The sequence below is a fragment of the Zootoca vivipara genome, chromosome 16 (genome assembly GCF_965207765.1).
Source record: "Zootoca vivipara chromosome 16, rZooViv2.hap1.1, whole genome shotgun sequence".
NCBI classification, from domain to species: Eukaryota; Metazoa; Chordata; class Lepidosauria; order Squamata; family Lacertidae; genus Zootoca; species Zootoca vivipara.
In genome coordinates, this window is record NC_142599.1 from 34,503,647 (window position 1) to 34,527,289 (window position 23,643).

The 23,643-nt window shown below is 47.1% G+C and overlaps 1 protein-coding gene across 1 annotated transcript; it reads right to left on the minus strand.

Moving 5' to 3' along the window:
• Window positions 1-7,300: 7,300 nt before the first annotated feature.
• CREB3L4 (cAMP responsive element binding protein 3 like 4) lies at window positions 7,301-22,336 on the minus strand. Its single transcript, XM_035099385.3, has 10 exons — window positions 22,199-22,336; window positions 20,704-20,883; window positions 18,648-18,903; window positions 17,008-17,120; window positions 15,113-15,220; window positions 13,452-13,558; window positions 11,495-11,563; window positions 10,882-10,966; window positions 9,348-9,444; window positions 7,301-8,565 (listed from the first exon to the last, which is right to left on the minus strand). The coding sequence occupies exons 1-10, from the start codon at window positions 22,331-22,333 to the stop codon at window positions 8,291-8,293; spliced, it is 1,425 nt and encodes a 474-aa protein (XP_034955276.2). The 5' UTR covers window positions 22,334-22,336; the 3' UTR covers window positions 7,301-8,290.
• Between the last annotated feature and the right edge of the window lie 1,307 nt (window positions 22,337-23,643).

Consider the following 23,643-nt stretch of genomic DNA (forward strand, 5'->3'; position numbering starts at 1 on the left):
CTGTCAAAGTTGTCAGAAAGTTTTTTCTCCTGTTTAGTTGGAATCTCCTTTGTTGTACCTGGAGGCCATTGGTTCAAGTCCTACCCTCCAGAGCAGGAGAAAACAAGCTTGCTCCATCTTCCATGGGACAGCCCTTGAGATATTTGAAGACGGCTCTCATATCTCCTCTCAGTCTCCTCTTTTCCAGGCTAAACATGCCCAGCTCCTTCAACAGTTCCTCATAAGGCTTGGTTTCCAGATTTTTGGCCAATCTTGGTTACCCTCCTCTGCACACCTTCCAGCTTATCTATATCCTTCTTTAATTCTTAAGGAAAGGGCCGTGGGTCAGTGCCAGAGCCACTGTTTTTTATATGTAGAAGGTTTCAGGTTCAATCCCAAATGGCATTTCCAGGTAGGGGTGAGAATGTATGCTGCCCCAAGCAGCTCACTGGTTGGTTTCTGTCTCTGAAGCAGCAATTAAAAGGCAAGAAAAGAGAAGATCTGTTTGTCATCCATTCACCTACCTGTCCTGCTCCCCCCCCCCCTCCTGCTCTGCCTTAAGTTTCCCTCTGGCTAAACTCCCTTGCCTTGTACGTTAATCTCTATCCATTTATCTTTTTGACAATTTGATCTTTGCTTTCTTCAGAAAACATTTAAAGATGTTCCAAGGCTTCACTCTCTCTCTCTCTCTCTCTCTCTCTCTCTCTCTCTCTCTCTCTCTCTCTCTCTCTCTCTCTCTCTTTCGAAGCAAAGTAAGCAGTGTTACTGGGAGGGAGGTGGAAATCAGGGATCAAGCTCCTGCCTTTTGCCAGTTAAGGTTGCCATGTTAAATGAGCCAGTTTGACCCTCTGTCAAGTTAATTGCCATATTAAATGAACCAGTCTGTTGTTCTGCCAGTTAAGCTTGTCAATTTACCCATCAGTGACTTAACTACAGGAGTTTGGGGCACAGAGAAAAACAGGCCGCCCTTTCCGATGGATCCTGTACTATTGAAATTCTGTCCTGCGAGAGAGATGGGCATCTCAGCCCCTTCCTCACCCACTTTTCAGCAGGCCTTGAAAATCCCTCCTAGTTCAAGGAGGGCTGGGGTAACTTTCCGCAGCATGAAGGCCACATTTTCCTCATGGAAAACATTCGGGGGGGGCTGCATGTTTGTGGTGGGATGGGCCAGGGTCAAAAAGTGGGGTGTCCTTAGGATGTCCCTATTTTCATTGGAGAAATGTTGGAGGGTATGGAGTTATCCGACCCCCGAGCCGTCTGAAGGCAATCCTGTATAGGGAAGCTTTTAAAAAAAGCTTAATGTTTTATTATATTTTTATATATGTTGGAAGCCACCCAGAGTGGCTCAGGCAACCTAGTAAGATGTGTGGGGTATAAAGAGTAAAATTATCATTATGGAATGGGACGTCCCAGTTTTCATCGGAGAAATGTTGGAGGGTATACAAGTGCCGTTGTCACAGTTCAAGGATAAAGTCCAGGCAGCAAAAAAAACACCTGAGGAGTATGTGAAGCAGGTTTGATCTAGGAGAGTCCCCAAGGCCTGATTAAAAGGATTTTTTTTGGGGGGGGGACACATTTGCCCCACCACAGCGCCTGAGGCTCTTCAACCCCGAGTTAAAAGTTGCTGTTGTGGCTCTGCTATTGATTTTGCTGTTGCTTTCTCTGTTTTAAATTGTTTGGAATTGTTTCTACTGGACTTGCTGTGCCAGGCTCTAGAGTGTTGTTAAGTTCATTATCCTTTTAATGAATTGAATTCATCTTCACTTTGTGTCTTAAAAGCTGGCTTGGGAGGGCCTCGTCTCTGAGAGAACCACAAGCACTCTGGCAGGAAGCAAGTACCATATGTTCAACCATCAGATCTGTTTCAATGCTCTGAAATCTTGCTCTCTGGACACATCAAGCCACTTGTTCAAGGCACAAGAAGGTTGATCAGCAACTCTCCTGGTGGTTTTGTTTTGTTTTGTGAGATGGGAAAAGGAAAAAAAACGGTTGTTAGCTTTGTCCTTTCACAGCAGGACCAGTGTCTTTTAAAGGCTGCCTGGCAGGCGGAAATGCAAGTGGGGACACTTCATTAATCAGTGTGACTCTGTGCTGTGGAGGTGGAAAGCCTGACCTGTTGAATTTCTGCCTCGCTTGCTTGCAGGTGTGTGAAAGGAGGAGCAAAAGATGGCAAAATGACTGCTAGCTTTGGGCCAGGAAGCAAGGATGCAGATCGTCAGAATAACTGAGATGGTTTAGTGCCACTATCAATTTGGCAGTTGATATGGCAAAAAAATGGCACATGGCTGTCTTTTCCCTACGTAATGATCCAAAATCCTGAAAGCGCAGGTCCAAGCAAGGATGTTTTATAGGACATATTAGAGGGGCAGGCAGGAGAATTTATGATGTTCTGGAATTTAGCTGTGATTCCTGCTTTGCAGGAGGTTGGACTAACACTAAATGAACTTTGGAATCCCTTCCAACTCTACAATTCTATGAGTCTATGTAAATGTCCCAAAGAAAAGGCCTGGACTGAGCAAATCCTGCCGGCTTTATAGGATTTAGTATTTCTGAAAGCCATTGGTTTATGCTATTGTCTGTTTTTTTAAAATCCACAGAAGTTTTCCCCACCCTGTTTATATGAAATCCAGTAGGTCATTGTTTTAAAGTATTTTTTGTTGGTGTAGGTAGGGAGATTAATTTAACAACAACAACCCCCCCAACTACCATCACCTCTAAGTAAATCTTGCCTCATTTCTACGAGTCGTTCTGTTGTCCCCCACCCCCCATTCCTCACACACTGTTCCCTGACCTATTTACTCTGCCTCCCTCTGCCAAGGGCAGGCTTCTGACATGTGGGTGGTTACATAAGGGATGGACAAAACCATAATCATGGATTCCTCCAGAGGATTAGGATTAATCACATCCTGCCAGAAGCAGGAAATTCATCCAGATTACAGGACCTTCAGCTCTGCTGCTGCAGGCTGGGTAGCTCTCTAGAGCACCCCCTGCAGCTAGGAATGAAAAGAGAGGGCCTCCTTGGTGGTGGCTCCGCAGATATGGAATTCCCTCCCCCAGGAGTGCAGATGGCTCCTTCCACGCAGGCTTCTGAATGGGCACTGAAGACACACTTGTTCCAGATGCCCTTTGAGGAAAGATGCAGTGGACATTCAAACTCATGGGGTCCTCCCCACGGACTACAAATCCCATCATCCCTGACGATTGGGTCATACTGGCGAGGGCTGATATTCCAGCAACATCTGGAGGGCTGCAACTTCCCCATCTCTCTATAGGATTTTAACTGGCCAAAAGGATTTGTTTGTTTGTTTGTTTTAATAACTGTTTTTTAATTGCTTTGATGATGAAATGGTTTGATTTGGTTCTTGGTTATAATCGAATTTATATTTCCACCCACCACGTGTTGGTCTGCAATTTCTCTAACTCGGTTGTTGTTATGTTGCCTTTGGCATTTTTAATATTGTACGGAAATTTCCTTATAAACCAAGGATGGGGGAACCTGCAGCCCTCCAGATGTTGTGGACTCTCCCTCCTTGGAGGTTTCTAAGCAGAGGTTGGATGGCCATCTGTCATGGATGCTTCAGTTGACATTCCTGCCTTTCAGGGGGTTGGACTGGGCAACTCTGTCCTTGGGCCAACTCTGGCAACACGGTTACCAGATCTCAGCATGTCATCCATAGGGGCAAAGGTTCATTCCCCCCCCCTTGGCATACAATGAGATTGATGCCCTCCCCTGCCATGAACCACCTTCTGCCTCCTCAACAGAGCAAAGAGGATGGTCTGTACGCAACAGGAGAAATGGACAAGTGGATCTGACCTCAGAAATGTCAACATTCCAATGCCGGTTTTGGAACATTTCAACCTCTCAGGACCTCTGTCACTGACCTCGTTGTCCCTGTTCTTAAAAAAAATTGACCTTTTAGTGCAAATTTCTCCTAATATACACATTCGTTCTGCATGCAATCTTGCCAAATGCACAGAAATTTCCACTAGGCAGTTTTCTGCAATATAACGTGTTTCTGTATCCTGTTTTCAGTATTATATGCATTCTTAGGCACGCTTTACTCCAGTATATGCTTCTTTGTATACCTGACTCGGCTGGAGGATGGCACTACAAAATTCAGATTTTGAAGGACGGCTGTGTTTCTGTTTGCACACTGTTTCGGAAAGCGTGAATGAGTCAAGATTCGCGAGCCAGATCAGATTTCTGCCCCCTACCCTGGATCTTCCTGAACAGGTTGTCAGGAGATCCACCCCCTGAATGAGATCACCCATCGCCACTTCCACCCTCATTAAAATGTTCCGCCACAAATGTGGGGCTCATGGATCAATGTCCTCGTAGTGGAGAGATTTGATCGATTCCTCCTCCACCCTGATCTTGAAAATGAGTCAAGTCCTTTGCAGCCGCAACTAATGAGGACTCCTACGCCTCTCTCGGCCAAGAGTTTGGGAGCAAGCGATGCAAGACGTCAGGCGCAAGCAGCTTTTTATTATTGCCTGCCATGCTTGACATTTGTCTTCGTGAGATAATAAGGACCCGTCAGATCTATACGACAATTACACGATATGGCAGCACAATGGTGATGTCGTTGTGGGGGCGAGGAGGGGGAGATGCGTCAAGAAACTTCTGCAATAAACCAGGGGGCGGGGGCAGGTGAGTACACATTGTAAAATGGAAACACAGCCCGAAAGAATCAATCAAGCTTTGTTATCGATTTTATTTGCATGAAGACAACGTTGCGGCGTCTCTGCAGAGTTGCCAACTGACCAGGAAGTAAACCTGACTGGTTTGCTCCTGTGTCTTTAATAGAGGCTGGGCCGAAGCTGATCACAGGCATGGAGCTCACATGGGTTTTTTTTTTTTTAACACGGTGGGAGCAGAGGAGCAGCGGCTGGCTTATAAGATGGCAACCCTGCTTGTCAGAGCACACACACACACACGAGTACGAGAGAGTTCCTCGCAAGGAGAAACCAGTGCTGAGCCAGATTGGTGTGTGTGTCTGAAAATGGATAAGAAGCTTTTTCAGCTGGGGGGGGGGGGACATTCCCTCCTGGACAACTTTCCTAAGAGCCACATGCCTCGGTGATCCATTTGAATACAGCTAGTTTCTACAGACAACTCACACCTATCTCCGAGATTCAGGATGGGTAATAGAAAGTCCTTCTTCACACAGCCCCATAGTTAAGCTATGGAACTCCCTGCCACAGGAGGCAGGGATAACCACCAATTTAGATGGCTGTGGAGGAGGATTGGACAAATTTGTGGAAAAGGTTATCAAGGACCACTAGCCACGATGGCTCTGATCTGCCTCCACGGTTGGGGGCAGTAATGCTTCTGAATGCCAGTTGTTGGAAACCTCAGGAGGGGAGAGGGATCTTGGGTTCGAATCCTGATTGTAGGCTTCCCTTTGGGGCACCTGGGTGGCCGCTGAGAGAACAGGAAGCTGGCCTCATCTATCAGGAATTTCTTTTGGTTCTTATCTCCCCAGCCGGGCAAAAACATTCAAGGAGGATACGAAGGAAGATGGGTGGAGAAGGAGGGTAGTTTTGGGAAGAGGTGGGAGTGGATGGGGACTGTGGGCCAGAAATATTGGCTCTGGAGGGAGCTGTGCATGTTTAGCCTGGAAAAGATGAGACTGAAAGGAGATAGTATAGCTATCTTCAAATCTCAAGGACTGCCCCATGGAAGAGGAAATAAGGTTGTTTTCTCTTGCTCCGGAGTGTAGGACTCGAACCAGTGGCTTCAAGTTGCAAGAAAGGAGATTCCAGCTGTCAGGAATGAGCCAGCTCCCAGCGAAGGTTTGCAGCCAACGGCAGAAAGCAGCCAGGAACAGAGAGGCCTTGATGTTAGTCAGGCAGGGGAGAGCCAGCAGCTGCAGACTTCGGCTCTTTCTGACCTTGACAGGCAGGCTGATAAAGCAGTAGCTGAGAGCAGGCTAGAACACAGCCAAAGTTTGCCGGAAGCACAATCTGGTGCAAATAAACTCAGAGGCAGCCTCTCAAAGCCAGAAGAAGTTGGAGCTGCTCCAATAAGTCTGAGAAGTCGGCGAATGGGAGGGTTGTTAGACAGGAAGCAAAACAAGAGAAGTAAGGGTCGTAAGTTCAATATCTGCTAGAGAAGCCAGAGGGAGTCTTCAGAAGGGTCATCTTGAGTGATGATGCCGGAGGCTTTGTTAGAGCCGTCCAGAGCTATCTGTTTGTTTTTGCAAGAAATCCTCCTTTTTAATTAGCTATGCTTACTGCGTTATCAAGCTGGGAACCTGGACTCCTGATACCGGCTAAACATCAGGAAGAGCTTTCTGACAGTAAGAGCAGTTTGACAGTGGAAGGGTCTCCCTCGGGAGGCTGTGGACTCTCCTTCCTTGGAGGTTTTTAAGCAGAGGTTGGATGGCCACCTATCATGGACGCTTTAGCCGAGATTCCTGCAGTGCAGGGGGTTGGACTAGATGACCCTTGGGGTCCCTCCCAACTCGACGATTCTATGATTTGTCCTCTGGGGCCAAGGCCTGAGCATCAGAAATTGGCGAGGGCTCCCCGAGTGGTTCAGTAATATACGTTTGGCTCACTGGAAAGGGATGAGCTCATTTCAAGAGTGGGAGATGATTCTGTAAACCAGACATTCTGCACTCCTGTTCACCTGCCGCCGCCTAAAAAACAGAGATTGTCTCTTATTTGTCTTGCCACATCCTTTTGAGTGCCTTCCACAATATTCTCCTGGGATATGACTTCATCTTTGACTCAGGCTTCGTCTGCCATCCTCTTTCATCCACCCTGTTCTCTCCCCCCCCCCTCTCCAAAAAACAACCACCACCACCTTAGTGCTGAGTTGTCTGGGTAGACTTAAGAACATGGGTAGGCAAACTAAGACCCGGGGGCCGGATCCAGCCCAATTACCGTCTAAATCCAACCCGTGGACGGTCCGGGAATCAGCGTGTTTTTACATGAGTAGAATGTGCGCTTTTATTTAAAATGCATCTCTGGGTTATTTGTGGGGCATAGGAATTCGTTCACCCCCCCCCCAAAAAAAATAGTCTAGCCACCCACAAGGTCAGAGGGACAGTGAAAAAGTTTGCTGCCCCCTGCTTAAGAACATAACATAAGAACATCAGAAGAGGCCTACTAGATCTTGCCAACTAGTCCAGCATCCTGTTCTCACAGTGGCCAACCAGATGCCTCTAGCATAGCTGTCAAGTTTTCCCTTTTCTCGCGAGGAAGCCTATTCAGCATAAGGGAATTTCCCTTAAAAAGGGGGAGAACTTGACAGATATGGCCTATAGGAAACCATCAAGCAGCAATGAAGCTGAAATATACTCAGAGTCAAAAGTGAATTTCATGCTCTTTATTCAGCCCGTAGTCATCAAGGAGAAGAAGAGAAGAATGCCCTTTTCCCAAAACCATCTGCTTATATACATTATTTACACAATGGGCTTTGAGTGATTGGCTACTTCAGGGCTACACCTGTGGGCCAATCAGTTTGTGGATTGACTTCTGCCAGCAGCCTGATTGGCTGCTCCTGCAGGCCAATCAGGTTGCGGATTCACTTCCACCTGGAGTTGGATTGGGTGGCTCCTGCGGACCAATCAGACTGCTGATTCTGGATCCTATTGTTCTATGATTCAGCTCAGTACATAACAGAAGCCCTCTGGTTTGCCTGGATTGGGGGTGATTTGCATGCATCATTGCTGCACTGCACCGATTCTTGATTCTTGCCTCCGGTTGCACGTATCATTGGCATGCAGCCCCCAAAGGATTACTCACAGGGCACTGTGTCTCCCTTTGGCCGAAAACAGCGCCCTATCCCCAGTTTAAAGGCACAAGAACATGGGAGAACCAACAGCAGAACGCAGCGCCCTCTTCTTCCAGCCCTGTCCTTCCTAAAACGCCACGCTCCAAATCTCCAATGTTTTAAGAAAGAGAGAGAGGATAGACACCCTGCGGGGCTCACAGATGCTCCTAAACTCCACGCGGCAACTTCTCTGATCCTGTGCTTGTTGCATTTAACTTGGCAAGAAGAGGGGAGTGGGAATCCACTCTGCGCATGCTCTGTGGCTCTCCTGGATTGCTTCCCCGTACATCCCGGGGGCTCAGCCAAAACTGGCATGAAAAGTCCCTAATTCTAGCCCTCCCTAGAACAGCCAGGGAGCTTCCTCAAAATCTGTTCCCCTGCTAGAGATCTTAGGCTGCTTGTGCCATCCTGGAGGGGATCCCGTCTGGATCATGAAACGGGATAGTGTGTCCCAGAAAACAGCGCCAAGATGGATTCTTGGATGCCCTGCTGTGACTTCTGCCTGGTGGAGCCAATCCCCAGTCTTTGCTACATCTCGTCTGCGTGCATTTGCTTTGTAGGGTCTTTCTCTGGCTTGGGCTTCCTGGCATTAGCTTCCTTGACCTCGCTCGGTGACCCTGGATCAGACGTGTTGGCAATCATGGTCTCCCTGATGGTGTCAGGGTTACCGGCGGCTGCTGGGTCCCAGTCGCTGGCGCCGGGGTCCTCTTCCATTTGAACCCGGGGCGATTCTGGGCTGCGGGTGGTGGGAGACTCGTCCGGATCAGAAAAGCTGCCCTTGGTCAAGATGTGTCGGGAAATCACTAAAGGAGATGAAAAAAAAGTGTGTTAGGAGTCTAAACCACTGAGCCTCTTGGGCTTGCCAATTGGGCTTGTCGGTGGTTTGAATCCCCGCAACGGAGTGAGCTTCTGTTGCTCTGTCCCAGCTCCTGCCAACCTAGCAATCCTAAAACAGTAGATAAATAGGTACCACTGTGGTGGGAAGGTAAAAGGTGTTTCCGTGCACTCTGGCTTCTGTCACGGTGTCCCGTTGCACCAGAAGCAGTTTAGTCATGCCGGCCACATGACCTGGAAAGCTGTCTGCGGGCAAACTCTGGCTCCCTTGGCCTGAAAGTGAGATGAGCGCCGCAACCCCATAGTCGCCTTTGACTGGACTTAACTGCCCAGGGGTCCTTTACCTTTTTACCCTATCTTATCAGAGACACCATAGAATCATAGATTGCCTAGGTAGAAGAAGTGATTGACATTTTCCAACACTACACCATTGAGTTGGATTACTCCCGCCCGGGAACCAATGTCCCCACTGTGGAGGGACGTGCGGGTCCAGAATTGGCCTCCACAGTCACTTACGAACTCATTGTTAAAACCGTGTTTATGGAAGACAATCTAACTCGGCTACGAGTGATCGCCAAAGAAGAAGAAGAATCATAGAATTGTGGAGTTGGAAGGGACCCCGATGATCATCTCTGTCCTCTCTTCACACACACACACACACACACACACACACACACACACACACACACATATACACGTTCTTCCTCTCTCTGACACCCCCATCCCACTTTGCCCCCTTCCCAATGGTTACCTCCAGACGGCTTGTAGTCAGCCCGGCTAACCTGGGTCCCCCCAAGGAAGGAGCTGCAGTTGGGCAGGATGAGAAGCCCAAGGGAGAAGATGAGGATCTGGAAGCAGAAGGAGAGAAGGTCAATTTAAGCGCTGAAGAAGCCACATGGGTGTAAAAGCAGGGATACATAGCCTTTGGCCTTCTAGGTGGCTGTTATTGGACTACAGCTCCCATCATGCCTCACCACTGCCCATGCTGGGAGCTGTTGCTGCTGGGAGATGGAGTGCATCTGGAGGGTAAACTGAGCGATCGTCACCATCAAATTCATTCATAACGATTACTTGCTTCCCTCGCCAAAGTGACCCGAAGCAACTCCAGGACACAACATAAACATTAAAACCAATTTACAATAAAGACCCGTCTATAAGTGTAACTGTAACTATAACTGTCCCATCACCTCCTGGCAAATAGAAGGGGAAGAAATGGAGGCAGTGAGAGATTTTACTTTCTTGGGTTCCATGATCACTGCAGATAGGGAAAGCAGTCACGAAATTAAAAGACGCCTGCTTCTTGGGAGAAAAGCAATGACAAATCTAGGCAGCATCTTAAAAAGCAGAGACATCACCTTGCCGACAAAGGTCCGTATAGTTAAAGCTATGGTTTTCCCAGTAGTGATGTATGGAAGTGAGAGCTGGACCATAAAGAAGGCTGATCGTCGAAGAATTGATGCTTTTGAATTATGGTGCTGGAGGAGACTCTTGAGAGTCCCATGGACTGCAAGAAGATCAAACCTATCTATTCTTAAGGAAATCAGCCCTGAGTGCTCACTGGAAGGACAGATCCTGAAGCTGAGGCTCCACCACTCTGGCCACCTCATGAGAAGAGAAGACTCCCTGGAAAAGACCCTGATGTTGGGAAAGATTGAGGGCACAAGGAGAAGGGGATGACAGAGGACAAGATGGTTGGACAGTGTTCTCGAGGCTACCAACATGAGTTTGACCAAACTGTGGGAGGCAGTGGAAGACAGGAGTGCCTGTCATGCTCTGGTCCATGGGGGTAACGAAGAGTCGGACACGAATAAACAACTAAACAACAACAGCATACGTGTAAATACAAGACAGGCCTTGGGGATCCTGTCTCGACAAAGCCACATTCAAACCGAACCACGCCTTTATAAAGCCACCTTGAGCAGTCATGGCTTCCCCCAAAGGATTCTGGGAGCTGTCATTTCGTTAAGGGGGCTAAGAGCGGTTAAGGAGACACCCCACCTCCATTCCCCTCCCAGAGCAACAATTCTTAGAGTTCCCTGGGGAGAAGAGGGGTTGGTTCCCCCCCTTTTTAAACCACTCCAGGGAGGGGGAACACTGAAAAGGGCCTCCCACCCCTGTATTCTCTCTCTCCCCCAGAATTTTTGACACCCCCTCCAAGATTCATCACTCCAAATCTGCACATCCACTGCAGTTCTCTTTTGAAAAATGATTTTGCCGCTGTTGAGTTTTATCGCCACTCATGACCACCCCCACTTTGCTCTCTCTCTCGCCCCCCCCCCATTTACCACGAGGCAAGTGCTGGTCTGGGCTGCCTTTGTGGACGTCTGTTTAATGAGTCCTTGTAGCTTCTGAAGCTGACCCAGCAGGGACCTGTAAGAAGAAATGTGTTTGAGTTCCCCATGTCCAGATCTGGAGCCGGAATGTTTGCCACATGCTGTGTGTGAAATCATTGCAGAATAGACAGGTCTATTGTCTATTGCTGCTGGCTAAATGGAACCTTCCCATCCAGAGGCAGTCAACCCTTTTTTTCCCCCAGCAGCGTTTTTGCTACTCTTGAACTCTGACAATGCCTCTTACTACTTACTTGCCTGGAGGAAAGAGCTGTGTGTGACTAACCTTTACATTTCTCCACCTACTTTTGCCTCTGGCGCCCCAAAAACTGGCATGTGGCCCCTGGAAGGTTGTGCATAAGGAAATGTGGCCCTTGGCTTGTGAGAAGGGTTCACAAACTCAGATATAAAATGCCAATGATGCTTTGCGCCTTTTATAAACAGAAATGCATTTACTGGTCTTCTGCCAATTGACTTTCGAGTGCAACTTTCCCAATGGACACTATCCTCTTGCCCGCTGGTGGCAAAAGGAAGGACCTTGCTTTCAGCAGGGCAGTGACAGACTTACATGTTGTGGGTCTCTAGTTCCTGTACTTTCTTCCGCAGTTCCTGGTTCTGCACGGAACAAGCTGCCACCCTACCGAAGAAGGAACAAGGGGGAAAGCGGTTACATTTCCTCATCTATACATTTGTATTTTATCATATTTTTGTAAAACACACACAACCAAACAGCTCTCACGCACTGGGAAACTGTGCCACGGATTGCAAAGAGAGGTGAGTTGGTGATGTCACGGATGCTAGCCAATAGGCACCTTTCATGGTGGAGAAGATTCTCCCAACGTCGTTGAACCTCACCTCCCACAAGTCTCAGCAAAACATAGCCAATGGCCAGGGATAATGGGAGCTGGAGTCCAGCAACCTCCGGAGAACCACAAGTCCCATTATCCCTGACCTAGACACATGTCCCAGCCTATCAGGGATCATGTTAAATGCATTTGCAGAGATGTAAAGATGGGATGGAGAGGATGAAGGATTTGATGCCCTTCCATGTCACCCAAAATTAGCTGCCTAAGGCCATGGCCTCACTCTGCCTCAAGGTAGTGCCGGCTGTCTTTATAGGCACATGTTGTGCTAGTACCAGCATATGGGTTTTTGTTAACCCGGCTGGAGAACCACATTGCAGACTTTAGAGAAATTTATTTTTATTAAAGATTTCTTGGTTTACAAAAGTATGTGCAATGTCTCTCTTTTCAAGTTACATTTTCTACAGATCAGTTCATTTGCTGAGACATTAGTGTTACGTTAGGAAGAAAAGGGGGGGAAGAGGTGGAGGGGGGAAATGGTGAGTGGGGTGGGGTTGGGTGGCAATGCTTCTATTCTACTTAGTGTATGTGTGGGGTTTTGTGTCAGCGTCACTTGTGTGGGTTCTCTTTACTACAGTGGTACCTCCGATTACAAACACCTTGGATTACAAACACTTCGGGTTACAGACTCTGCTAACCCAGAAGTAGTAGTAGTAGTAGTAGTAATAATAATAATAATAATAATAATAATAATAATTGTTATTTATTTATTCCCCGCCCTCCCCGGTGAGAACAGGGCTCAGGGCGGCTGACATCAATAAAATTACAATAAAACGTAAAAGAAAGAAAAACAATTGATTAAAATGCAGATTAAAATACAATTTAGATTTTTTTTCTTTTAAATGCAACCTCATTTTAAAATGGCCCAAATCAAAACCATAAGGGAGGAAAAACATAGGGGTCAGACTGGGTCCAGCCCAAAGGCCAGGCGGAACAGCTCTGTCTTGCAGGCCCTGCGGAAAGATGTCAAATCCTGCAGGGTCCTGGTCTCCTGTGAGAGAGCATTCCACCAAGTCGGGGCCAATACTGAAAAGGCCCTGGGCCCTCGTTGAGACCAATCTAGCCACCTTATGGCTCGAGATCTCCAAAATGTTGTTATTTGTGGACCTTAAGGTCCTCCGCGGGGCATACCAGGAGAGGCGGTCTGATAGGTACGAGGGTCCCAAGCCGCATAGGGCTTTTTAAAGGTCAAAACCAGCACCTTAAATCTGATCCTGTACTCTACCGGGAGCCAGTGCAGCTGGTAAAGCACTGGATGAATGCGATCCCACGGCAGGGACCCCGTAAGGAGCCTCGCCGCGGCATTCTGCACCCGCTGGAGTTTCTGGGTCAGCTTCAGGGGCAGCCCTGCGTAAAGCGAGTTTAAACCGGTTTAAAAACTTTACTTCAGGATGAGAACAGAAAAGCTAAAGTGGTACCTCAGGCTAAGAGCGATTTCAGGTTAAGAACGGACCTCCGGAACGAATTAAGTTCGTAACCAGAGGTACCACTGTATTCACTTGTATTCCTTTGGTGGTGAGAGAGGTTGGGGGTGGCTGTCTTTGATTGGCTGTGGTGAACTTTGTTTTCGTGTGCGAATTTCCTGAGTGGCTGGGAGTACAGGAAGGGGAATCTGGGATGCAAAATGGACATGGATCCCCAAGCCACAGACCCTGCTCTCACCGGCTCTCCAGCCCATCAATATATTCTTTCTTGCGTCGTCGGCTGTCCTGCGCCGACTGCTTGTTCCGGATTTTCCTCCGCACTTTTTTCAGGATCCGTTCCTCCGCCTGTTGAAGAAGGTGAGGGGCAAGAGAACCTTTTAGGTGCTCACAGAGCTTTGGCGCGAGCTTGAAGGTCACAGAATATAGTTCAGAAATCCCCAAACTATTTGCTGAGGAAAATATGCTTTTGAATTATATACCCAATACGTGGAACCTAACAAAGGGACAATATGAATGGACTCTCCGCACCCATACTGCAGCCAAAAGGACAGGTATTGATGAACTGGGAAAATAAATCTGCAGCTCCCTTCAACGATTGGATAGAATAGGCATCCCCAAACTGCGGCCCTCCAGATGTTTTGGCCTACAGCTCCCATGATCCCTAGCCAACAGGACCAGTGGTCAGGCATGATGGGAATTGTAGTCCAAAACATCTGGAGGGCCGAAGTTTGGGGATGCCTGGGATAGAAGGTATGTACATACTCACAGCACATGAACATATTTCATATACACATAGACAAATGTAATGATGTTTGGAATCCATTTCTATAAACATTGTATTAGGGTTGGATCTACACACAGGAAAACCCCCATTATAAATAAGTCAGAAACTAAATTGTTATAACAAAAGAAAAAAACACTATGGAAAACCGCAAATGTTTTTTACTCTCCAGCGCCACCTGGTGTTGCATTTTTATAATGCATTCCAAACGCTGGGTTTTTTTTTTTTTTACTAATGTAGCTGAGTCCTAGGTTAAATGTAAGGTAACTACAATAACAATCTAGTAATATCAATAAGTTCTGTTTTTGTTTTGTATAGGTGTTATCTCTCTCTTTTTCCTTTTCCTTCCCCCTCCCCTTTTCATGTCTTATTTTACACTTACAATTGTATACACATTACTTTTGATCTTTCAGTAATCTATCTATATGTCCCTGAACTACACCTGAAAGTCATTGCTGGGCAAACATGAGTTAAGTGGGGTGACTGGGTGAGCCAGTGTGTCATGGCGGTTAGAATGTCAGACTTGGACCGGGGAGAGACCAGGGTTCAAATCCCCACTCGGCCATGAACCTGGCTGGGTGTGACCTTGGGCCCAGCTACCGCCCATTGGCCTAACATACCTCTCAGGTTTGTTGTGGAAATTTAATGAGGAGGGGGGAGAACCAGGTACACACCGCCACCGAGCTCCTTGGAGGAAAATGACGGGATATAAATGCAACAAATAAATAAAATTTGGGGTAGAACTTTGCACGATTCTTAGTGCACCTTTGAGCTCAGATTTTGTGGTTTTCACATTTTAGACACTTGTCAGGGAGGAGGATGGGGACAAGACTCCCATTGCTTGGCTCCGCCTCTCATTGATTCTAGCCCTGCCTCCCGGGAGTCTCCATGCCTTCCACTCCCCAGTCCCAATGGGTGACAGTGCCTGGTGGCTAAAGAAATCTTAATGTAGCATTAAAAAGAGATAAAAGCCACATGCACTTATTATTATTTTTTAAAAAAATAAAAAATAACCCAATGAAAGCTACCACACTGGATGAAATCCGTGCACATCACGACTGGTTTCCATTCCTTCTGGGATGGGGGAAATGTCTCTGCTGGCTTCTCCAGCCACGTACCTTGGTGAGGGGGAGGTCAGAGCACAACAAGACCCCTTCCTCGCTCAGGAGCCGCTTCTCCTCCTCTGTCAAGTAGAGGCCCTGGAGCCGCAGTGACTCGAAAGGATCCTGCCCCGCCGCAGAGGAAGAGAGTGTTAGCTGCCTTGTGGCCACCACTTTGCAAATCACCCTCTCTTGGGGAGATACTTCTTTGGGGACCTGCTTCGTTTCACAAATGGGGCCCTATTGCCTCATCAGCCAGGATTCTCGTCTGCTGTCTGGATTGGCCGGAAAAGAGGGCCCCTAAGCATGTGCAGAGTGTGCCATGATGGCATTTTGGGTGTCAATGTGGAAACAGCACAGGACTCATCAACAGGCCTTGCGTGATTTAGGAGTTATGAATAGGGGTCAGGCTCCATTCTGCTATCCCTGCTAAACTGGTGGTGGTGGTTAGAGGGAGGTAGCGGGCTATGTGCTAGCGCCCCCCTGTGGCAAAAGGAAGGAGCCAACTAGCCGAATATGGAAGCTGAATAAGAGCTGTCATGTAACAGTCCCCGAGCCCTATAAAAACTTCTAGTATGCTCATGGCTCTCAACAATGCTTGTGCTGTCATACATCCACTCTTGTCCCTTGATATGACATCATCTGTGTGCGACAGCTGGCATTTTGCAGAGTCTAGTAGAGTCTAGCAGTGAGTCAGAGGCTGCAGAGTTGCCAGCTAAGGAGCCATGGCAGATATCTGACTCCAAACCTGATGTTGGAGACCTGAGCCCCATTAAGCCCATGGCTGCCAGATCAAGGCCCTCTGGACCAGATCCCATGGGCCCCAGGACCCGTGTGGTCACATCCAGGACCCTTGCAGGTGATTCCCCCTAGGCCTGAGGAACCGTCTGCCTCCCAATCAACCTCATAGGTCTGGGTGAGAGCCCAGAAGATGTGCCAGTCTGGAGGAATATGGTACCTCTCACAAAGGGAGAAAGGTACTCAAAAGGCCTCAGGCCACCTCTTTCCTTTGTGAGAGCCAAGTGGCTCACTCAGAGCTGTCTGCGGTGCTGAAAGCCATGTGGGTACAGCCTAGGAGAGGTGGATGGGAGGAAGTGGCTCAAAAGGCCTCTGTCTACTTCTAGCCTTTGTGGGAGCCAAGTATGTCTCTTGGAGCTGTCTGTGGTGCTGAAACACCTAACCTGCATTTTTTTTCCACATGCGCCTCTGGAAGGCCAGGCCAGACCAGAGCTCCATCCACACTATACATGCAAAGCTGTACAGTTGAAACTCGGAAAATTAGAATATCGTCAAAAAGTGCATTTATTTCAGTAAAGCAATTTAAAAGGTGAAACCAATATATGAGATAGATGCATGATATGCAAAGCAAGATATGTCAAGCCTTTATTTGTTGTAATTGTAATTATTTGTCTTTAGGTGGGTGAATTATAAATGGAATGTAATTAATGAAATGTAATAGCGATGTTTATTTTTGTATTATTGCAACTATTTGTTTTATTACTGTGGAATTTCCAAAAGAAAGCATTTGTAAAAAAATAAAATAAAAAAATAATAAGTTGCATTACTGAAATAAATGCACTTTTTGACGATATTCTAATTTTCCGAGTTTCACCTGTATCATCCCACTTTAAACAATCACGGTTTCCCCCAAAGAATATTGGGAAGTGTAGTTTGTTAAGGGTGATGAGAGTTGTTAGGAGACTCCTATTCCCTCCAGTGTGGTTTAACAATCAGGGAATTGTAGATGTGAGGAGCCTCTTAACAACTCACAGCACCCTTAACAAACTACACTTCCCAATGTTCTTTGGGGGAAAAGCACGACTGTTTAAAGTGGGATGAAACAGCTTTGCACGCATAGTGCAAATTGGGCCCTGGACAGGACACCCCAGAAGATCAGTTCCGCTATTACTTACCTGGGGCATAGGAATGTCTTCCACGTTGGATCTGGTAACATTCTCCAAGAGCTCGAGTGACACTTCGCTCATAACACAGGCCTCAGGGAGTGTTGCTGGAGGTGTCCAGTTTTCTGGTGGGGAGGAACGAAAGAGGCCCGGGGCCAGTCAGAAAGGGGACAAGTTTGGCAGACGGACCTAGTCTAAATACCTCTAACGCTTTGCCCCAAACAGGGCTGCCTTTAGGTATTTTCTAAATGTCAGGTAGTTGTTTATCACCTCTGATGGGAGGGTGTTCCACAGGGCGGGTGCCACTACTGAGAAGGCCCTCTGCCTGGTTCCCTGTAGCTTTGCTTCTCGCAATGAGGGAACCACCAGAAGGCCCTCAGCACTGGACCTCAGTGTCCGGGCAGAACGATGGGGGTGGAGACGCTCCTTCAGGTATACTGGACTGAGGCCGTTTAGGGCTTTAAAGGTCAGCACCAACACTTTGAATTGTGCTCGGAAACGTACTGGGAGCCAATGCAGGTCTTTCAAGACCGGTGTTATGTGGTCTTGTCAGCTGTTCCCAGTCACCAGTCTAGCTGCTGCATTCTGGATTAATTGTAGTTTCCGGGTCGCCTGCAAAGGTAGCCCCACATAGAGCGCATTGCAGTAGTCCAAGCGGGAGATAACCAGAGCATGCACCACTCTGGTGAGACAGTTCGCGGGCAGGTAGGGTCTCAGCCTGCGTACCAGATGGAGCTGATAGACAGCTGCCCTGGACACAGAATTGACCTGCACCTCCATGGACAGCTGTGAGTCCAAAATGACTCCCAGGCTGCGCACCTGGTCTTTCAGGGGCACAGTTACCCTATTCAGGACCAGGGAGTCCTTCACACCTGCCCGCCTCCTTGTCCCCCACAAACAGTACTTCTGTCTTGTCAGGATTCACTCTCATAATACTCATTCCGTCTTTATAAGAAATCAATCTTTCAGTGTGGCAGCACCAGCACTTTGCCTGGTGCCTTCTTTGCTGTACTCTTTTCAGTGCCTGCTAAAAACATTGTTCAGGCCAGCCTTTCTGGACATGCAGAACACTGACATGTGTTTTCACCTGGTTTTTTAGCTTATTGTTGATTTTAATTATGTTAAATTGTTTTAAATCGGTTTTCTTGAGTACTAATTTCATTGTTTAATTATTTTGCGAACCCCTTTGAGGTTTCCCTTTCACAGTCGAGCGGTATATCATTTTTTAATGAAATAAATAAATCGGGACCTGAGCCCATCAAAAACTCTCCCCAGTTGTAATTCCTGGCAACTGGCAGAGGTGGAACATAGCCACCGAAGAGCAGAGGTGGAACACAGCCACCGTGGCTAGCAGCCATTGATATAGCTTCATCCTCCTTGAATTTCTTGAATACAGCAGTGTGGTGTAGCGGTTAGAGCGTCAGACTAGGACCCGGGAGACCAGGGTTCGAATCACGACCTGTCCATGAAGCTCACCGGCTGTGATCTTGGGCCAGTTGCCACTTCTCAGCCTAACCTACCCCGCAGGGTTGCTATGGGCATTAAATGAGGAAGAGGAGGAGAGCCAATGAACGCCATCTTTAGCTCCTTGGGGAAAGGGCGGGGAAAGAATGTAACGCAATGCAGTAAATGATAGAATCCTGCACACTTACCTAAGGGGTTGGAGAAGACAGGATCAGGCCCGGTCGCCTCCTCCACCATACCCATGTCACAAATAACCTCATAGATGACGGTGGCCGATAAGTCCGGGGGGCCGAGCTCACTCTGCACAGGGGGGTCCGCGTGGGGATCGTCTGAGATCCCGCTGTCACTCTCTGGCGAGGCGACAGGGCTCCTCGATTCGTAGATGTCGTTTGGGTTAATCAGGAATTGCAAAAGATCTTCTGTGTCGCTGCTACTCGGACGACCCTGCAGCACGAAAGGGGTTGGGTTGCTAGTACCTGCTTTGGAGTGCTTGTGTGTATCTGTCTCCCTTGGGGGTGTCAGGAGGGATGTTTGAACGAGAAATTTCAACCAGGGGTGGGGAGCTCTATCCTCCCCATTCCCCCCCCCCACACACCTGAGAAAGCTCAGTCAGTAGAACTGCCCCACATTGGGCATAGGATTCCTGCATTGCAGGGGTTGGCAACCCTTGCTGTCCCTTCCAATTCTATGATTCCCATCGGCCAACTCCTGACAGATGATTGAGGCCACCCAGCTGTCTGTCGCCTGGCCTGTCCATCACAGCTCTGAAGTTGGAACATAAGCAGAGCCTGTTGGATCAGGGCAAAGGGGCCCATCGAGTCCAGCACCACTGTTCTCACAGTGGCCAACCCAATGGTAAACCACAAGCAGGATTCGAACCCAAGATCCCTCTCCCCTCCTGCGGCTTCCAGCAACTGGTATTCAGAAGCACTGCGGCCTCCAACTGTGGTTGGTAGCCATCAGTAGCCCTATCTCCCATGAAGGTTAGAATTTTTCTAGGTTTTAGTTAAATTTTTTATTTATACTTTTCAAGTTGATACATTTCACTAATTTTACCATCATTTTGACATTTCAAAACTTGACTTCCTTCCCCCTCTTTCTGTGGTCCCTTAAATTTATTACATCTTCTGCATATCCAAATTAACTTAAATTTGCTCATTTATTCATCTTCTTTAAATATGCACTCTTATGAAACTGCAGGTTTATTACAATAGCCCTGACAATGTTTTTATCTGTTTACAATTTATCTGTAACTATTCAATAAACCATCTCTCTCTCTCTATATATATAGTTAAATATATATAGTTATATACATATATTATATATATAGCTATATATATATTAATATACCGTATATAGTAATATATAGGTGTGTGTATATATATATATATATATATATATATATATATATATATATATATATGTATGTATGTATATGTTGTTGTTTAGTCGTTTAGTGACCCCATGGACATAGTATATAGTTATACTATGTAATATATAATTATACATATATATATATATATATATATATATATATATATACTATGTATATATAATATGTATAGTTATATACATATAGTATATATATATATAGAGAGAGAGAGTGTTATATATAGTTATATATCTAGTTATATATGTGGTTATATTGATTTCTTATTCTTCCGTTAAGTTTCACCATTTCTGCATATTCTGTAAGCTGGTATCTGTTCTTCCTCTGCTGGGACTTCTGCTTCTTTCCATTTTTAGAAAAATGGCCATGAAGGTTAGAATTATAGGGGATGCGGGTGGCGCTGTGGTCTAAACCACAGAGCCTAGGGCTTGCCGATCAGAAGGTCGACGGTTCGAATCCCCGCGATGGGGTGAGCTCCCGTTGCTCAGTCCCTGCTCCTGCCAACCTAGCAGTTCGAAAGCACATCAAAGTGCGAGTAGATAAATAGGTGCTGCTCTGGCGGGAAGGTAAATGGCGTTTCCGTGCGCTGCTCTGGTTCGCCAGAAGCGGCTTTGGCCACATGACCCGGAAACGCTGGCTCCCACAGCCAGTAAAGTGAGATGAGCACAACAACCCCAGAGTCGTCCGCGGCTGGACTTAAGGGGTCTTTTGCCTTTACCTTTTTAGAGCTGGCAGTGACCCCCTGGGGGCCCCCAAGGGCCATCTAGTCCAGCCCCTGCAATACAGGGGTTCCCTGTCCCCTTTACAAACAGACAAATAAAACATTTTTATCCATGTAGTTTGCCCTGACTCACCAGCATTCCACCGGCTGCCCAGGCCTCGTAAACTTTTTCTGAAACTCGCCCATAGGCGTGGTCTTGAAGTGAGAAGCTGGGTTTGGACATTGCTGCAGAGAAGGCGCCGCTGGGCACCAACCCTTCCTGCCCTTCGAAGAGGAGGACATCTGGGAGAGTAGGGTTGTTGGATTCCATGGCCTGAGATGAGCAGACAGCATGTTAGTGGCTGAGAAATCTGCAAAGTCCCTGGTTCAAATCCTGACCTTGTTTGGTAGCCTTAGGCAAGCTACCCTCTCTAGGTAGCAGTGCATCATCAGTACAGCGCAGCGCATCATCAGAGATCTACAACCTCTCCTAGACAATGTTCTCTTTCTCAAGCTCTGGGAGGAAGACCTTTCATTGCCTACAGACAGCCACTCAATCTTAAACAACTCCTCACCCGCAATAAAATCACCACCAGACTTAACATGGACACTGGTACCAGAGCCTGCAATAAACCCAGATGCCAACTTTGCTGCCACATACACCCGGACAACACCATCACTGGCCCCAACAACATCCAACATACCATCTCAGGACTATTTAATTGCTCATCTTCTAACATTGTGTATGCCATCAAATGCCAACAGTGCCCTTCAGCTCTCTATATTGGACAAACAGGCCAAACCCTACGCCAAAGGATAAATGGACATAAATCTGACATCAGGAATCACAAGACAGAGAAACCAGTAGGAGAACACTTCAATCTCCCAGGACATTCTATACAACATCTCAAAGTAGCTGTCTTATTACAGAAAAATTTCAGAAACAGACTGGAAAGAGAAGTTGCTGAATTGCAACTCATTACCAAGCTTAAAACCATGGAGAGACCTGGTCTGAATAAAGACATCGGATTCTTATCTCATTATACATGATAAAGCTTTCTTTAGCCATTTCACCCCTTGCTTTTTCCTGCAAGACCAATTGCAGTCGTTAACAGTCATCAACAGGTTTACCACTCCTATCAGCCAATCACCCATTTCCACCACCCTTCTGAGTAATACCCCTCCCCACCCTCTGTCTATATATAAGGGTCTGGTGACTTCTGTTTCAGTGTATCTGAAGAAGTGTGCATGCACACGAAAGCTCATACCTATGACAAACTTAGTTGGTCTCTAAGGTGCTACTGGAAGGAAAGGTGCTACTGGAAGGAATTTCTTATTTTATTTTTTGTTTTGACTATGTCAGGCCAACACGGCTACCTACCTGTAACTACCCTCTCTAGGGTTTCAGTCAGAAAGCAGGGGGGCACTGAGGTTGGTGGGACAGTCTCTGCCCTGACAGACCAGCTTGCACAGCCATGAGCTTTAAGCCTACAAAAAGTTCGCTTAACCACTGGTTTGTTCGCCTTGAAAAGCATGACTGTCCGGTGGAATTTTCTGCAGTGGATTAGCCTGTGCTGAAATTTAAGCTGCGTTATCAATTGATCTCCTGCTCGGGAGTCCTCGCCTCTTCCCCCCCCCCAACCTCTTACCTTGCTCCTGCCTGCTTCAAATATCTCTCTGTGTGCCCCGCTGCCTGTAACCGACCTGCAGACTTGCAGCCAGCCTGCCTCAAGCAAGGTAGTATTTCTTCCGCCTTCTTCTTCTTCCGTACAGGATCCTGGCATCCTGGAACTGCCTTGCCAAGGCCCACCCCCAGGCCTTAAACCAATTAAAAGGGGTCAGGTACACAAATTCACCTGTTCAGGAAGAGCTCAATTGGAGGAGGAGAACTCTTCACCGTGTGGCCCGGAGTGTGTGCCTTTTAAAAGAAAAGAAAACAAGGCGAAATCCTGATCACATTTATTCAGGTTGTGCTCATTGAAAGCACTCCTCGTAATAACACTGGGAACTGTAGTATGCTAAGGTTGCTGGAAATTGCAGTTCTGTGAGGGATTAACTACAGAAGCCGTGTGTTTGAAATGTAATTAAAATGACAAATCCCCTTGAATTTGGTAGTGTTTGCTTCTGAGTAAATAAGGTTGCCAGAAATCTGGGACTGCAGCCCATTCATTTCTATTCAGGGCAGACCTCTTGAAATCAATGGTCCTAAGTTAGGCTTGCCAGGAGCCACATAATATCCCTTCCTGCGCTGCTAAGAAATCAATATTTTAGTGTGGCAGCACCTGCACTTTGAAACTCCCTGCATTTTATTATTTATTCATTTACCACCCTTTATCCGTAGCTCTCAGGATCACAACATAAAACCGCAATATTAAAAAAAAACAGGAAATACATAACAAAAATAAGAACAAAACTGAACAAATAATCCCAGCTCCCAAAGCACATTGAAAAGGGCATAAGATGTCAATCAGCCAAAGGCCTGGCTGAAGAGAAACATTTTTGCCTGGCACCTAGAGGTGTATTATGAAGGTGCCAGGCAAACTTTCCTGGGGGGGAGCATTCGGCAAACGTGGAGCCACTGCAGAAAAGGCCCCGATATCATGTTGTCAACCTATGGCGCTCTCGTGGAGGAGGCACATAAGAAGGGCCTCAGAGGATGATCTCAGGATACCAGCTTGGGCAGATGGCTGTCGAGAGCGTTTCAGGCGGTCTACTCTTGAGTGTGGTTTCACAATCAACCCCTTTCCCCGGGGGGGGGGGCGCTCTGGGAACTGTAGCTCTGAGAGGGGAAGAGGGGGCTTCCTAACAACTCTCATCTTAACAAACTACATTTCCCAAGATTCTCTGGAGAAAGCCATGGCTGTTTAAAGTGGTATGATGCTGGTTTAAATTTATAGTGCAGATGGGGCCTTGGTTGGAAAGGCACCACTCCTACTTTATGCCAGTTTTTGCCAACCTTTTGCTCTCCAGGTGTTTAGAACTACAACTCCCATCAGCCCAATCACATCTGCCCAATTATTTTATCTTAATCTTAAAGTGCAAGGCGCCGTAAAGTGGAAATGTAAAATTGTTGTTGTTAAGTCGTTTAGTCGTG

Coding starts and splice junctions, on each gene's coding strand:
- CREB3L4 (XM_035099385.3), bottom strand. CDS start 22,333: ATGCCAGGATCCTGTACGGAAGAAGAAGAAGGCGGAAGAAATACTACC. Junction 15,221..17,007: donor AAGACATTCCTATGCCCCAG/GTAAGTAATAGC, acceptor GCGGCGGGGCAG/GATCCTTTCGAGTCACTGCG. Junction 11,564..13,451: donor ATTGATGGGCTGGAGAGCCG/GTGAGAGCAGGG, acceptor CTTCTTCGGTAG/GGTGGCAGCTTGTTCCGTGC.